The 17,739-nt window shown below is 31.7% G+C and overlaps 1 protein-coding gene across 2 annotated transcripts in view; it reads right to left on the bottom strand.

Moving 5' to 3' along the window:
* Positions 1-371: 371 nt before the first annotated feature.
* Positions 372-17,739, bottom strand: part of STK38L_1 (Serine/threonine-protein kinase 38-like) — a 62,346-nt gene continuing 44,978 nt past the window's right edge. For both annotated transcript variants that reach the window (XM_051214999.1, XM_051214998.1), the window contains 3 exons: positions 10,152-10,269; positions 6,350-6,652; positions 372-3,173 (listed from right to left, as the gene is read on the bottom strand). In XM_051214999.1, coding sequence (XP_051068186.1) covers positions 2,962-3,173; positions 6,350-6,652; positions 10,152-10,269 — 633 coding nt within the window. In that variant the 3' untranslated portion in view covers positions 372-2,961. The remainder of the gene's footprint in view (positions 3,174-6,349; positions 6,653-10,151; positions 10,270-17,739) is intronic.

The following is a 17,739-nucleotide window of genomic DNA, read 5'->3' as shown; positions in this document are numbered from 1 at the left end:
GTGAAATGAAGTTATCGCTAATACACGGTAGTGTAGACTTGAGTTAAGACAAAAAGCAGCTATCGCACGTGGCAGTTGATTTTGTTTCTGTAAAAACTCATTACTCTGAGGAATTTGATAATCAAATGTTAATCAACAATATGACAATCACATTGTACTCATGGGAAAAACGATACACTATGACGGGTGATTGATTGTTATTTCAATCATAGCGATATAAGGAATAATACGAGGAGCTAATAATTTAAAATAGATAGCACAAAATGTTTGTGATTCTCATGATTGATGAAGTTTTTCAGTCAATGCTAGTGATACCACCCGGTTGTCTAAATCAAAGTGGATGGAGGGAGACTGGGACTTGTAATCTAATGGTCAGAAGTTGAACCTGTTAACCAGTACGCCATTACTCCACTACATAACTTTAACTACAATCCCAGTGAAAACTAGCAGCAGGATTCCGTTTGTGAATTTAAGACAAGTTCCATATTAGTTCATAGTTTTGATTAGTTACTCGGCATGTGATTCTGTGATGCAAACTACTGAGAAACCGAAGAATTTATAATTTTATGCAGGATTATTTCTTCTCAGTGAGAAGTTTGTAATGTCAGTCATTATTTTAAGCCCATAATATATCTTATTCTAGTTTTTGAACAAACCAATCTATTCATTCTACTTGAGTCATATTTTGACCTTGTCAATTATTCGCCTATCAGTCTTGACTGTTTTTATATGAGCGTATATGTGTGTACACTTCATATCCCATGTCTCATCACATGTCTGTAGTTTATTTTTGTCTGACTATAAATATTGAGTAACGCCTGGCTAAAAATGGAGTTGGTTTACCAGTCATCTCCCCTGCGCGTCATTTTGTTTTGTTCTAGCACAAGTTCACTTTTCTTTTCAATAAATTTCGCTCGCTTTGATTTCTTATACCAATGAGAAAGAAACTGATTGACAGTAGTAATTTTTGCTAGTAGCATTTTATCGATTATTGGTCTAAGTACGGAGAAAAATATGCTCGTACATTTGATCATAATATATAATGATTTAGATTCACTAAACAGATAACAATAAAATATGTTCTTCTATTAAATTTCATCCTGATATGAAAAATAATGGATGTAAAAATATCATCATTATTACAAGAGCTACAATTCTTTTATTCATCATCTATTGTACACAGAACACTAAAAATGATGATAAATAGTAATGTCTATAGTAAGATGGAATAATAACGATAATAATAGTAACGAGAATCAATAATAACACAGATTCCAAGTAAATTGACAGAGAAGACCGAGAAGATAGATTAGAGGAACAAAACAATATCACTTCTTTGTGAATAAACAAAAATAAGCAGAAAGAAGAATAAGAAGAAACTCTATCCGAGACAATGTAGTAGTTTGTTCCAAGATTCGTCATAATCAACAAAAAAGTGACCACGTTATCATCATCCTTATTGTGTGTGAATGACTGAAATATCAATTGGACAGATATATCCATTATTCTGCGAGATTTGGTTGAATAATTATTAACCGAAAATTAGATAGTAGTCAAAATGATTTCTATGATTTTTTTCTATGGTTTTACCATCCAAGCTTTTATTCTTTTACAATAAATAGATCATCATCAACACAACTAAAACCGGTTGTATACTTCAATAAAAATACCATCGATGCGCACAGATTTCGAATCTGATTTTGTATGTAAATAAAACGAAAATCTCTGTTTCTCAGCATTATTTATAGAACATGAATGAAATAGAAGTTTAGAGAGAGAGAGAAAAAAGTCGTCTTGTTTGACTGGTGTGATTATTAACTCGAAGAAAACAATGGAACTATCAAAAAGTGTAAAGATAAATTAATTTGTTCACTTCAATGGTAAAAGTTGCAGAAGTATTATTATTAATTATATTAGAAGACAAAAATATATACTTTTTGGTTTAAATGAATGATAATAATCTCTTTGTAGAAATAGTAAACTAGTAGGTAATTACAAACAATAGATGGACTGAACATCAGATAAACATATAAACAGACATTAGTCAACTTAGTCTTGAAATAACTAAGTCTGAATTAAAATTACAGTACGATAATGCAGTTCATTAAAGCAAAAAAGCTGAACAGTAAACGAAACAGATTAGAATTGAGCAGAACAAAACAGATTAGACAGAAACAGAGAAAATCTACAAGAATGAAGTGAATATAAAGAAAGCAGTGACGTGAGAGTAGCAACCTAAAAAAGAAAGAAAAAGATGAAACAAGGCACATTTTATATGGCAGAATAAAAAACTATAACTTGAACAAATATGGAACGTTATATGTTATTGTCCAAGGAATGCAATTTAGGAGAAACGTGGGAATGTGGTATACACTGAAATGGTTACAAATTAACAATCATTAGTACTCTAAAAGACAATTCAGAATACATGCGAATAACAAACAGAATCGAATGGAACAATAATCAACAGCAAAATGTAAAGAGCTTTCATCTCAACAGTTCAATTACACTATGCATACTGAAGAACAATATTTCCTCCATTTTAAAGAAGCACTCAATCCAGAAGAAAAAGAAATACAAATATTCGTGTAAACAGAGGGAATAAGTGAAGCAGAAAAAGAAGTAACAAAAGAAACAAATACAAGTGAGCCAATGTTATGAAACACAATACAACAGAATGATGATTATATAGTAAAGAGTTCATGGAAAGACAAAAGGTAATTTTTCAAGTGATATACATAATAACCAAACCTTTTTAAAACTACATTGATAGTTTTATTTATAAGAAAAGATCTCTCAAAAAAATAACCAGAAGAAAAGAAACAAAACAGTGACAAATATGAGATAGGTACAAAGATGTAAAGATACGAAACACTAGTTATATATAAATATATGTGTGTGACGAGGGGAACGGAGCTGGAAATAGGTAATTTAATGTGTAATCAATAAAGAATTAATTCATTATGTTGAAGATTTATTCTTTATTCCAGTTAAATCGGACAGTATACTACTTCTAGATGACAAGGCAGTTTGATGACGTTGAAATTTTTGTTGTTGATATAATTGACGATCTAATATTCGGTCGTTATTTGTCCAACCATCAAATGCCTTATAAGTATAATTTATAAAAGCTAAATTTTTCTGATAGCTTTTCATAGGATCTGTAACATTAGCTAAATAAATGAGTTTAAAAGAGAAAAGTAGAATGAAGATTATTAACTTTAATTAATAATAAATACTTCAATATAATAATAGTAATAATAATGATAATAAGCAGAGATCTGCTTGTAATGCTTGTGGATTAAGGTCATGTCGATGCAATTCGTACAGCATGCACATATGCCAATAAGAGACTGATTGACTGAAGTCCTAAACATCAATGAGAAAACCTAAACAATCAATCTAAAAATGAATTGAAACTTCACCCTATTGCACAAGCTGGTGGATGACTGGACTCAGTAGCTAAGTGGATAACGTGGTAGCGTTTGAAGCGAAAAATATTAGGTTTGAGTCCCAGAGTGGACATCAACTCTGTGGTGTAGGTACATCCTTCTGACGAGTCCCAAATAAGACGAAACGTGCCTTCTGGATTCCACTGCTAGCCACCATCCATCTCTGCCTACAATGCTTGTGACTTAAGGCAATATCGAGGCAATCCACATAGAATGCACATACGCTAATAAGGGATTGATCAAATGCAGTCCTAAACATCAGTGGAGTGATTCAAACAACCAACATAATAATGAATTCATAACGATATTAACTTATTAGATATTATTAATTAGACTAATTAAATCAAAAAAGTGTATTCATGAACACGAGCAATATATACTTTAGAAGTAGAAGATAGAAGCATTTGCATAATTATTTATATTAAGTTAGTAAGTGGAACAAGTTTAAATCTAATCAAATGACTATACGATGAGATGAAGTTTTTAAGATGTAAAATGTACATAGTGGTAATAATAATGATGCTGAACAAGACTAAAAACGTTGAGAATAAACACGATAAATAATGGAGTAAATCCAGAGAAAAACTAATCTACAATCATAAAAGTACACATTTCTATACTGAAAATATTTTCGTTGTAGAATTAGAATATCAACTGTAAACTTGTACAAATGAATAAATCCTGTAGAAATATTGCACAAATTTACATTTCACTAACTTTTAACTAATAGTATGGAGATTTGTGGAAATTGTAGAACTTTCATAGTTGAAACCGCGAGACGATCTAAGTTAGATTACCATTGAAAACCTGAAAGCACTAGATAGTCGTCTCGTCCTAGTATGCGACTCCTTAGCAATGTGTATCCACGATCCTGCATGCGAGACTCGAACCTAGGACCTTTAATCTCGTGTGTAAACCTTTAACTTCTAAACCACTGAATCGTCATTCGACGATGTTAATGTCTAACTTTAATCAATCCATGACACTACATAACCCTAATTGATTGTCAATTTATCCTACCTATGTATGGAATAACTAATAAATTGTATAATACCCACAGGACTATTGAACACTGTTAGTTCAAATTCACCATCATAGAAACTATATTTTGAGCACACTTAAAATTTTAATTGTAAAAGAAAAAGTAGAAATTTCGATGACTAACTAACGTGTATATTAAGCATAACAATAATAATAATAATAAAAAACTAGGAATTGCCTTCTCTTAAATATACAAACACAGGAGGATAATCACTATTTTTATAACATCGATGACAGGAAACTAATCGATATTATATATATATATATATATTAGTAAACAGACTCTCACATTAAACTTGATATTTAGATGAGTCATACATCGTTATTTGAAGAGTTTTATATGTATATACATTTTAGAAAAAAGGACACCATTCATTCAAACAGAATACATCGAGATTTTCTAGTTGTGATCATGAGTCGATTGATGTTAGACCGCCACTGATAACCAAGAAACACTGGATAGTCGTTTCATCCAAATATAAGACTCCTTAGCAGTGTACATCCACGATCCCACCCGAGGGCTTCGAACCCAAGATCTTTGGTTTCGTGTGCGAATGCTTAACCTCTAGATCGGTAAGCCGGTAATCCAATGATGTTTGTATCTAGCTTCAACCAACCCACGAAACTGCGAGATCGTGGATGCGCACTGTTGACGAGCCCCATACTAAGACGAGACGGCCGTCCAGTGCTTCCAGGTTTTCAATGGTGGTCTAACACCAATCGATTCATAATCTTAGTCAAAAACTTAACACTCTCCACAACCCCATATTGATACATCGAGATTGTTAAAAAAAACCACACTCACAGGTAAATTATAAACTAATGCATAGAAAATAAATCAGCCAGGATTAACATCTAACATTAAGGAAAGAGGAAGAAATATATATTTTTTGTGTGTAAGATTGATAATTTTAAACTTTGGTCTAATTTGATAGAAGGATAGCTATTTGAACCAATTATACAATACTCGATACTTATCTTTATTGTAAGTTAAATACATTTAAATGTAACGTTAGATCATAATATTTTGTACAGAATGACAAAATTAGTTTGCTATAGAGTGTAAACACTTACAGAAAAGCAAGTTTTGTTACAGTAGAATAAACAATACAACACATTGACAGTTTCTTTATTCAGAGTGCATTTTGTACACTTTTTATTACGTTCTAGGAACAACAACACCATTACAAGTACATTAAAAACATATACACATGCTGCAGCTGATCATGTGGTTTTTGTGGACAGAAAAGGTAAAAAATTTGAGCCACGTGATGCATTAAATCCGTACAGCCATAATTTTAATTGTTTTATGTTATGCGCATAGATTTTTAGTGTTCTATAACTTACATTAAACTATGCGCATATAAAATCATTTAACGAGAGACCATAAACCTATTTTGACTCTATTAAGTGGTTGGAGTTTCTCAAGATCACATCAACATTGCTCAATGAGTTGTCCATAAATCATAATATTGCCAACTCTTTATTTAGTAGTTAGAACAATCAGGGAATTTACCATAATATAAAACAAAAGAGTAAGGGAGGATGAAATAGTCATACACTACCACTGAACTATCATGATTACTAAATTTCGTAAAATATCTGTTCAAAAAAAGTTGACGAATACCGCTAGTATCTTCTGATCATTGAATACAGATGAAAACATTTAATATTTCTGGACATCAAGAGATTATTAGGTGTAATACTGATAGTAGGAAAATTATACAGAAATAACTGTGCATCTGAGATTTAGGCAATCCGATCGCTTTGTTATCAATGAGTACTTTGAAATGGCTCTTTATATAGGTGTGTTAGGATTTAACAAAACAACAAGAAAAAATACACACGCAACTTACGCCAACTTAAATCAGCATTGGGGAATTCATCGAAATTACTAGTATCATCGATTGAACGTATATTCACTGGAATCGCTGCAGGTCGTTCACGTATATGCTCCCAGTCAACTGCATGAAAAAATGGTTGTTTTCGTATATCTTCAATACTTGATAAACGTGTTTCTGCCCCACAACATAAAGATTGTATTAAGTTTCTTGAATGATTACTAATGGGCATTTCAGGTGGAAAAAATAATGCCTCTTTCCAACTCATAATTTTTTTATACGTTTCTTGTGGTGTAGCTGAACAAAACGGTGGGTAGCCTGTGAATGATAAGATGAAAATTTCAAAGGAAAAGAATGGAATGACATAACTGTTGTTGATTGTCTCCATAAAAACTATCTCGGCATAAATATAATAGTAAAGTATATGGAATTGACAAAAACAAACTTTTTGTAAAAAAAATTAGAAGCGGCACTAAGTAATCAGTCAGTCATATTGTTTATGAAACTCAGGTAACAAAATCGTACTTCATTTCATTTATAAAAAAGTAGATTTACTCTACATTATTCGCACTACAACATCGTTTATTCAATACTTTTTCAAAGACTAGGATTGGAAGTAATACCAACTTATAAATAATAATTTCATAGAGTCAATTCTCATTTTTGTAAAACTGTATACAAGAAAATATTATGGCGACAGTTGGTATATATATATATATATATATATATATATAGGAATTTGTAAGGTCTGCTCAAACGGGATTGGGGCAGTTGATTACCTAGAATCCGGAAATCAATACGATGGGTAATGTAATAATCTCAGAAGTTTTGAGGAATTTACATACATTGTAAAAATCCGATTAGTCAAAATGACAGATGAGTGAATAGATAATTTTAAAAAGAATAAAATAACAATTAATTGAGATCATAAACCGAATTACGATAGACCACCATTGAGAACCTTCAAGCACTGGATAGCCAAGTCGACCTAGTATGGGACTCTTCAGCAATGAGCATCCACAACCCCACACATAAGATTCGAATCCAGGACATCCGACACCGCACGCGAACGCTTAATCTCTAAACCACTGAGCCCTCAAATGCTTTGGTACTGTTGAGGATGGGGAGAGTTCACTCTCCCTCTTGAAATGCTCTCACATGGCAACGTGTGAACGACTACTAACAGGGAAGTCCTACTCACTGCCTTCTTGAGGCGTTGCTGTTGTTTACGGAATTGAGAGGACGAAAAGCGAATGTCCAGCGCCTTAACCTGGTTGGTGGATATGTAGAATCCATCTAGGGGAGTTGGAAAATCATGATTCCAAACTAATGTTGCACATGGGCTCCAGGATCCTGAAGAAACAAGTGGTGTATGAACTAATCGTTGGTCACCGGCTACCGTGGGGGCTGCAACTCCTGACGTTGCTCCACTGCCTTGTGGGTCTGACCTTTAGGTCGAAGGCTCTAGGCGTGGCCCTCTAAGAAAACCACCTGCTTCGGTCTGATACCCAAAAAGTATCCAAACTCTTAAGCAAAACAGTCATAACTGCTACTGGCCTCATTGTTATTGTGTGGCGCATATGTATTTGATGCCCTTTTGTACCAATGTCTATTCGTTCAAATAAATAAATAAATAGACCACTGAGCCGGCATCCAACGGTGTTAATGTATAATTTCAACCAATCCACGATATTGCGCGACCACCCTCCAATGTCTTTGATGAGTAATTGCCTCACATCAGACACAGTTTAAATCCACTGGTCACAGCTTCTCACTAGAACTCCAAGAATTACCTCTGGAAGCTAGTCATTAGTGAGCACATGATGATTATTAGTATAGGGTTGTGAAAACTGTTCAGTTTTAGTTGAGATTCAGTGCTTTAAGCTTTTCACTGGTGATCTGCATTGATCAGTTCATGATCTTAATTAAAACTCAACAATCGGCACAACCCTATACTGACAAGTAACTATTAATTAAGTGAAAAGAGAATAACAAAATGCAAACAATAATGCTGATAATAATAATAATAAGTTTATAAAAGTAACAAATATTGGAGGTTTATTCAAGTACCATTCTGAACTGATCTATCACAAATGATACAGTTGTCAGTATTCCAAATTAGTAGTATTTTCGTTTTACATCATCTACATATTATACTTGTGAATTAACTTAAACATTACGAAGTAATATAAATGAATTATTTCAAGAAATTGAATACATTTCAACATAAAATGAGTCTCTAATAAAGGAGTTTCACATATGATGGTATATGGTAAGATAATTAGTTATTCAGTGGGAAGTATTTTTTGAATAATTATCTCTTATCATAGAATCATCTTGTTATCAATTCAATTTTGTAGAACATTTTGTAATATGATTTAATCTAATGGCTAAAACCAACTATGAATATAGTTTACATTGGAATTGAAAGTTCAGTATTTTTGACCAGTCCAATAAAAAAGAAAATAATAAATATGATCTTTAATACAATTTATGAACAATAAGCAACTATCGCACATCCCTAATGTGACTGACTCTCTCTATAGGTTTTTTTTGCACTTCTAAAAGTCTATTTCCAAGCTAGCAACTAATATGCTTCGGTTTGGGCACCCGGATAGTATCACAACCCACACACAAACCAAGTGACTTGTGTGGCGCATATGTATTGGGTGCCCCTTTGTACCAATATTTATGTGTTCAAATAATAATAATATGCCTATAGATTATTAAGTGATTTTGTGAACATTAATATTAGTTATGACTACGTAGGGAGATGAGGTCATGACTAAATTTTTTTGATGAGTAACATACGAAAATCAAGACAGACATTATTTAATAATCACTAGGTTTATGCATAATAAGAATCAATAAAAGGAAAATTAACATTCACATATTATCAAATGGAATGGATAATTAATTATTCATAGATCAACTGTATACAATATGCTCATGAAACGAAAAGCCGACGTTATTTACAAATCAAGCAATGCATAATGGTAGTGCTGTTTGTAATAGTCAATCAAGATAAACACACACATATATATATACACAAACACGCTGTCTTTATGTCTAATTAAAGCTGTTGTCAGTGTATTTTTGTTTCGAGTTGAAAATCATGCTGTTAAAATTCATTATTGTCAAGGTAACATCAAATTTAATTAGGATTAAATTTAGACAAATATATACGAATGTATTTTTTAATTAAATCCTAATGTTGACTATACTCTTATATATCGTACCATAAAAATGGATTCGATAGAATTTTGACTATTTTAAAAAATATAATTGACAGAACAAACTACCCATAATTGATATACTATTGTCGCTTCTTGCCACTTCTCTAAATATTTGGTTACTATCCTGAAGGGAAAACGAAAAGACCAAGCAACACATTGAGTTGGGAATTGGAAGCAGATATCAAAAGAATGAATAGCAACCGGTAAAAACTGGAAAGGATTGCCAAGGATAGAGTTTTAATGCGGTATTATGGTGGGAAGCCTATGCTCATTCACGATGAGTAGCAGGAGTAAGTAATTTATGAGAGGTTAACGAAGACTGTCCAGTACGATGATCGATTCCGTTAGGGAACAATATTAGTTAAGGAACACTAAATATCTAATATAGACGTCTTCAACAGTATGACCAATCACGACCCCGAAATACATTGAATTTAGGATATTTTGAGTCTTATGGCATCAACTTGAATTCGTTAGTTCGCCCTAAAACGTGGAACATTATGTAAAGTATCGTGAATAAAAATAATACTTTTCAATGTATATAACAATAATTGGAGCAAAAATCGGAACTATTTATTTACCTATCAGCATTTCATACATAATAACACCAAGTGACCACCAATCACACGAATTTGTATAACCATGATGTTGAAATACTTCAGGTGCAATATAATCCGGTGTTCCAACAGTAGAATAAGCCTATAGTCAAATAATAGAGCAAGAAAAACAGATAGCAGATGATACAACTATAGTTCACGTAAGAAAAAAACACTCTGAACTAATTTTTTTTAAATTGAATGGCTTCAATCGAGTAATTTACATTACTTATCCAGACCATATATAACAACAACCACTGTTACGTCCTCTACTGGGCTACGACAGAATACGACACAGAACCAGCGGCACTCGAACATGTAGAACCTTAAAGTTGCAAATCAAAAGGCGCAAAAATATGGTAGATGACTGTCGAGTAAGAAACAAGAATGTACGGAAAAACATGGGTATATATAGTCATTAGTATTGACTATACCATCACTATAATTAAGCCAATCCGCAAGGAGGCAAATTATGAAATTGTCCAATCGTAGCATGCAACATTGATATCATAGAACGCTCAATTGAGTACTGATTAGACGGGATCTCTTGAGTTCTTTTATAGCCTTTGGAAATTTCGTTGTGCTTTTTGAAACTATCTCAACAACTACCATGCGAAAATTAATCTAGCCTCAGTGAAAAGCTTCATCGATGATAGTACAATCATATTAACTATTATTAGGCTAAAGAAGAATATTACGAACACAATAAGATTGAATCAATCAAAGAATGAACAGAATTAAATTAACTGATTTAGTGACTGTAAAATACTTTAGTCAAATTAATTGATCGGTCAAAATAATCCGGAGAGATACAAACAGTTTCGACATAACAATGACAACGAAAAAATATCCAAAAGAAAAAATGTGTAACCAGTTATAAGTGAAAGAGTGAAAGATAGATTTATATTAGAAATTTATTATTTTCCTTATATTTCCCAAGGTTACATTGAAAACAATGACTAGAATGTAAATGCATTAAAATAATTAGGTGTAAAATGTATTTATCTTTTGAAGAAACTAGTAACATAACTCAGTTTAACATCGAGCATAAAACCAACATTTCTGTTGAAAACTATTCGACATACAAATTATTACACTATAATAATATTGAGTAACCAGTATTTGTTATGTCTTGTTATTGGGGTTCAGTACGGCTTACGATGTTACGAATTTAGGAACGAAAACGATTGAACTTTTGTAATACAATCGGTTCTCTTCGGAACTGACAACAATCAATTATGCTCAACACACCAGACCTCGACGGTTGGGACAAGAAGACGCAATTGCAGGTAACATGATATTTGTGGTAGAACAAGTAACTCAGACGAAATGGGTAGAAAATTTGTTACTATAGTAGAAGGATATCACCTTCGAGCATGTACCAATTTAGTAAAAAAAATAACAACCAATCAGAAGGTAGAAGTCATGCAGAAAATCAAGTTGGTAAAAAGTATGCGAGGGGTTATCATTTCAGAAAAGATCCTAGCCCTTCTAATAAAATCTACTTATTCTTGCGACTGCCTTAGCAGTATTTGAAAAATGCAATTAAAAAATAACGACGTTGAAAATAATAATTATATGTATATGTATATGAAACACTCAATGTGTAAATTTATTTGGATTAAAACACATATATGGTTCAGTATTTATCAATTTTTACATACACCTCACAATAATGCACAGTTGTGATAATAAGAATCCGTTTTCTGTCAACAATATTACTGTCGATTACATAATCCACGAATTAAAGAAAAGAATATTGAAATCAGTTTTACCACGATCATCAAGAAAGTAAACAGAGATTAATAGTAGTGGTATTAATTTTTTTATATAGAATGAAATCTGAATAAAATTGTTCCTGAATATGCACATGTACAGTTGTGGTACACATTAACGTTTTCCGTGTACATGATCAAATATTAACATGTTACAATAGAAGTGATTTTGGAACCTTGTTATCAAATAGCTGAATGTCATAGTGACTAAGCATATAAATAAGACAGATTTTAACTATTATCCAGAAATCAGTTTTTAAAAAAAATATAAATGACCAGAAAACTAAATAAAAATTATTTAAATTTTGCACAAAGAAAGGGTACATTAACTTTTTTTTCTATTTGAATGAATAAGAAAAAATCAAACGAAAAATTCATTGCACTAACTAAATAGTTACAGAACAGAAAGATGAATTTGTTCAAATCCCAACAAACTATCCAGGTCGATTACATCACCATACACAATCATAATCTGAATTTATATACAAAATTATAATACTATTATTTAATAATGAAAAAGTGTTAGATCGAATAACTTTCAAAATATAAACCCTAAAGGTAAATAAATAACAAAATTACCGTTGAATAGAATATACGTCAATAGTTTATCTGGTTACATATTAAAATTAATATTACTGTATGTATGGAACAGTGTACACAATAAATCATACAATGTACATACACTTGAAGTAAATATTTATGAACAACAATTAGGATATATACAGAAGGTTTACAGTACAGGATTTAATTATATCACAAGATAATTGAAAAACTAACGCTTTTACACCAATTGACCACAATTGTTTATGATACGAGTGATTGACATATAATCATTTTATTAATATTTTCATGAATCTTGATAAAAATGAAACATGTCTAGCGTATTTTGAGTGGAGCGGTGACTCAATGGTCTGAATCCCGCACCAAGCTGTTTTACTTTGGAAAACCGAGTAGTATTGTAGTAAACGAAGACTTGATTTAGTGCAAAATTACGGTGCTTTCCTAAAATATTAAAAACCATACATTAAGTATATTACTTGCACACCTTCCTTCAGTTGTCCTTTACATGATCCACGGTTCTTTTAATTTTGTTTTTATTACAACTGCTCTATGATTCCCTTTCTTTTTCTTGTCAATACAATCTTCTGCTGGCATGTATTCAGATTAGTGTTACACATTACTTACATCTGTCAACATAACTAGCATACACCACAGTAATATTAGCGTTCATATATAAAGTAGGAATTGATAACACGTACAAAAACCTGTAACTGATAGTTAACAATAATAATGTCATATTTGAATGTGGTTATTGTCAATAGCCTAAAATTAAACACTAGAAAACCGAAAAAAAGAGGACTATTAAACTTCGACAAATAACTATCAGACACTTTTAATTAAACGCAACCAGCACTTGCAGAGAACTCAAGAATTAAGACTGTCTAAAATTGTGAACTTTAAGTTTATCAGTAGTAAGGCAGTATATGTCTATTCAATATAAATTATTTTATTAATGAACATCACTGGTACTATATCAACTACTTAAATATATGCATACACATATAACATTAGGCTGATGGTGTAATTATGTATTCTAGAACTATATTACCATAAGTTGACACATTCTCTTAAAGTTTAAATATAACTGATCACGTTATCTAAAATATAAAAAAATTTTAAAAAAAGTTTCTGTTCAACTGTCATTTTTGATTTCAAGGTTAACAAACACACGACCTTACAATTTGTACAAGGAGATGAAATTCATCACATATGAAATCATTTAAACAGTCAATGAAAATATGGGAATGCTGTAATAGTTGCCTACAGTGTAATGATAAAACAAGTCAATAGTATATTGATTATGAATATATAATGCTAATTTTTTTCGAACAAATTGATTAAATGATGTAGAAAAAAAAACAGTTCCGGACTATTTAAGAATTGACAGTTCTTAATGGTGAGCTATATCAAAATTAAGATTGAAACGTGGGTGTTGTCAGACTGACAATTTACTGTTATATGAAAGTTAATTGGTGTTAGATTCAGAAAGTTTTAATGAAACATCAGACAACTTTATTCACAATTAATTGGTCATATAGAGAAGTAGAGCAGTATCAAGTTTTGCATGAGTGATCAAATAAAACTTTAGCCGAATATGTAATTTATCCCATTGTATGTATGTGTATTTTATTAAATGAATCATCCAATCCTCAGTGACGGTTCTTTTGTATCTAAATGATTTGTATATTTATAAATAAAATAATATATTTGTAATATTCCAATGATTAGAAAAATCAGATTTTTTGACTGCTAAATAATAACTCGAATGAAATACCATGGATTGGTACTGCAGTTTTACCATACCGCCATGGTACAACAGAACTCAAAAGAATTTTAAAACAAAACAGAATTAAAGTATATTACAAAACAACGAACAAACTACGAAATACTTTAGTTCGCTTAAAGAATAAACTCCCCTTTATGTGAACACAGAACTGTAAGTACAAATTAGGATGTGTCGATCATGATGCCTTCTATATTGGAGTCATCTCGCGAAATCTTGACTCGAGCCAAAAAATATAATAGGTACACAAAGAAACCACCTAATAATCCCGCAGAACTAGATAGACTTCAAAAATTAAATCGGCAATAGCAGTTGATGCCATTTTCAACAACCACTAAATCGATTTCAAAATATTACAAAAAGGTTTTTCAAACTACATACAAAGGAGAGTAGCTGAATCTTTCCATATAATGCTTAATCTGACTGCTCTCAATAGAAAAGAAGGCCTCACTATACATCCGACTTGGACTATTTATCCAATCTACTACGTCTGATATTATTCATATTTCACACTATTATCGTAAATGCAAATTAAAATCCATCCGTTTTCACCAAAAGGTCACATTTTTCATCCCTGACCTTGCACACATGCACACACAAATTTACATACATGTTGCTTATAAATCACCTTGACCGAAATGACATGATATTGACTTATTCAGACCTGTTTTTTGGTTGATCGCACATAATATTCTTGTGTTGTACCTTTGTACTATTTAAACTTGGATTAATTGTAATTTGGGTATTTATTCTCTGAAGAAGTGGCTTCCACCGAGTTATGAAATATCAGAAAATCTAATTTTTCTACTCATTAGGATATTACAAATATATTACTTTATTTATAACAGTCTACCCAATGCTCAATTTATTCAAAATTATCAAGTCAAAACTTGGTAATGATACCTACGATTTGTATATTTGTCCTATATTCACCAGTCTGTTGAAAATCACTTCATTTGTGTAACATTCCTACGACTTGTCTGGAAGGTTTTTTGTACGTTTTTCACAACCATTTTTCTACTTCCACCGTGACCAATCAAAGTTACATTTATGACAGTCTACGTGTAAGGAGATAAGCGATAACTTATGTTATTTACCCAATGACTGGGGTGATAAATAGTAATAATGCTGACGGTATTTATTGCATTCATTGGGAAAATTATATATATATATATATATATATATATATATATAATTTTCATGTAAAGGATATATACTTTCATACAAACCAATTGGTAACGAGCTCATCAATCTCTATTACCGTGAAAAATATCAAGCATACTAAGTTTAGCATTTTTGATTCATGGTCTAAGGAAAAGTTCATCACCTTCATTTATTGAAATGGTTAGGGTGTGTTGGGGGTATTTAACCACAATCTACCTCGATGAGATATGTTATTTAGTGCAGGAATAAGTTGAAAGGATAGTGAGAGGTAATCAATCTAAAACACAGATTCAGTCCATAAAGTTACTGACAGCTAATCTGTTCCGCGTTTGTAGCTGCAAACTACCTAGTCAGAGTATGCGAGGAAATCGCAGTCATTGGCTCGAGACGTTGGCTTACAACATGGCTAATAATCGGTTGCAATGGAACAAATGGGGTTATTTCTTGTTTTATTTCAGATCTTGAGTTTCATTATTCTTTCAAATACACACATTTGCATTCAGTCTTTTCGAATCATATATTCGCAATATTCAGTATTCCCCATTATCATAGCTCTTACTTCATTTCGATTTCTTGTTATGTTCACGTTGTGAGAACGTAGTATGATAAACTTGGACGAACGCATTTACATACCACGATTTACGTAGATAATAACTGCGTGACTCAGTTGTGCACAGAACAATTCAGATTGCTCTGTGTCTAGACTTCTTAATACACTCATTTAGATAGAGAAAATGATCTAACCATTAAGTATGAATTAGTTGTCAACATAACTTTTTCAAGTAGTTCTTCGGTATTATTAAAAACAGAGGACCTGGAAAACAAGCAACACTTTTTAAAAGTGTTATCAGGTTGTCTATTACAATTTGGTTCAATATTTGATTCATTTTATACTGTAATTTTTCTACAGATATAAATTTAAAACGTTTCAATTTGTGTTCTACTGATCACAACAGTAGACAATAAGTGTGGTTTTTTATTTTTCGACAAAAGTAAAGAAGGGACTGGGAAAATCCTTATGATTGATTTTTGATATTAAAAAAAGAAGTAGACATTAATTTTGCAACAACTTAACAACAGAAACGTAAACTAATAACGGAATTCTGTAATAGTGGAAAAGCTCAGTAATCAAATGAATTTATTTACACGCAAAGTAACTGACAAACTAAGAAATTAATCAGCCAACCATCTGTTCATACACAGTTATAGATGATATTGAGAATAGACGAAATATTTTAGTAGTGTTGGAGACAGATGGTTGAAAGTTAGGGGTGGCCAAACCAAAACGTGGCATCAGTGCTTGAAGTCATTAACTTCTGGTCTGAGCTATTTTGGTAAATGCAGACTACTTGGTTGGAGTCCGCGCGACTGTTGTAACTAATGGTTGGAGGCAGGGTGACATGGCTCAGAATCGATCACAATGGCGTAGGTGTATATACTTTTTGTCTTCCCTTAAACAGTGAGATTGAAATTATTATATACATTTCTTTTTTACGAACCAATTCTTTCTTCTTGTATCATATGTGTTCAATCTGTTTTTATATATTATTACTATCGCAGTAACTACTTCTATGAATTTGATGTTCGTTTTGTTGTGCTAATGAGGTGTGGCAACTTGGATCGATGCATATATTTGCCTAACCTTACGTTGTAAATGATTGATTGACGTATGTGTGTAATACGAAATTAAGTTAACAAGTATGACTTAGGCATTTGACTGAAATAATGAGTAGCTAGGTAGAATGTGGAAATATGTACTAGTCAATTGAGTAATAAGCTTCGACAAAACTCAGATTAAAATATAAAACAATTACTATGACAGACCATATATAACTGGTCATAAAAACTCGTGTAATTTAATCTTTTTTTCACTGACTACTGAAAACGTACTAATATATATATATATACCGCTCCGTTGAAACAAAACCCAGTGGTCCATGAATTGAATCTATTCGTGGCGTGGATGCATTGAGATTCGATGTCGTAGATTAGTTACTATACGAGTCAGTTAGTACCATAGATTATGCATTCACGTATATTTTTGACCTATGATCACTTTTTGGGAAAATTAGGAAGTAATACAGTGATTATATTTTCTTTCTTCTTATTGCCAACACGTTCAGTGTCGATACTAGATATAAAAAAAAGCCATTAGCAAACACAACAAAATATATTCACTTATATTTTCAATATCGCTTGTGTTGTGTTCTTATTTGCATTTACAAATCATCTTAGTTTATCATCAAAATTCAGAAGCAAAAATCTCAAAAAGATTTTGATTCTATATCAA

This window comes from Schistosoma haematobium, chromosome 2 (genome assembly GCF_000699445.3).
Source record: "Schistosoma haematobium chromosome 2, whole genome shotgun sequence".
Classification (NCBI taxonomy): Eukaryota; Metazoa; Platyhelminthes; class Trematoda; order Strigeidida; family Schistosomatidae; genus Schistosoma; species Schistosoma haematobium.
The sequence above is the reverse complement of the archived record's forward strand: the minus strand, read 5'-3'. Positions and strand labels throughout refer to the sequence as shown.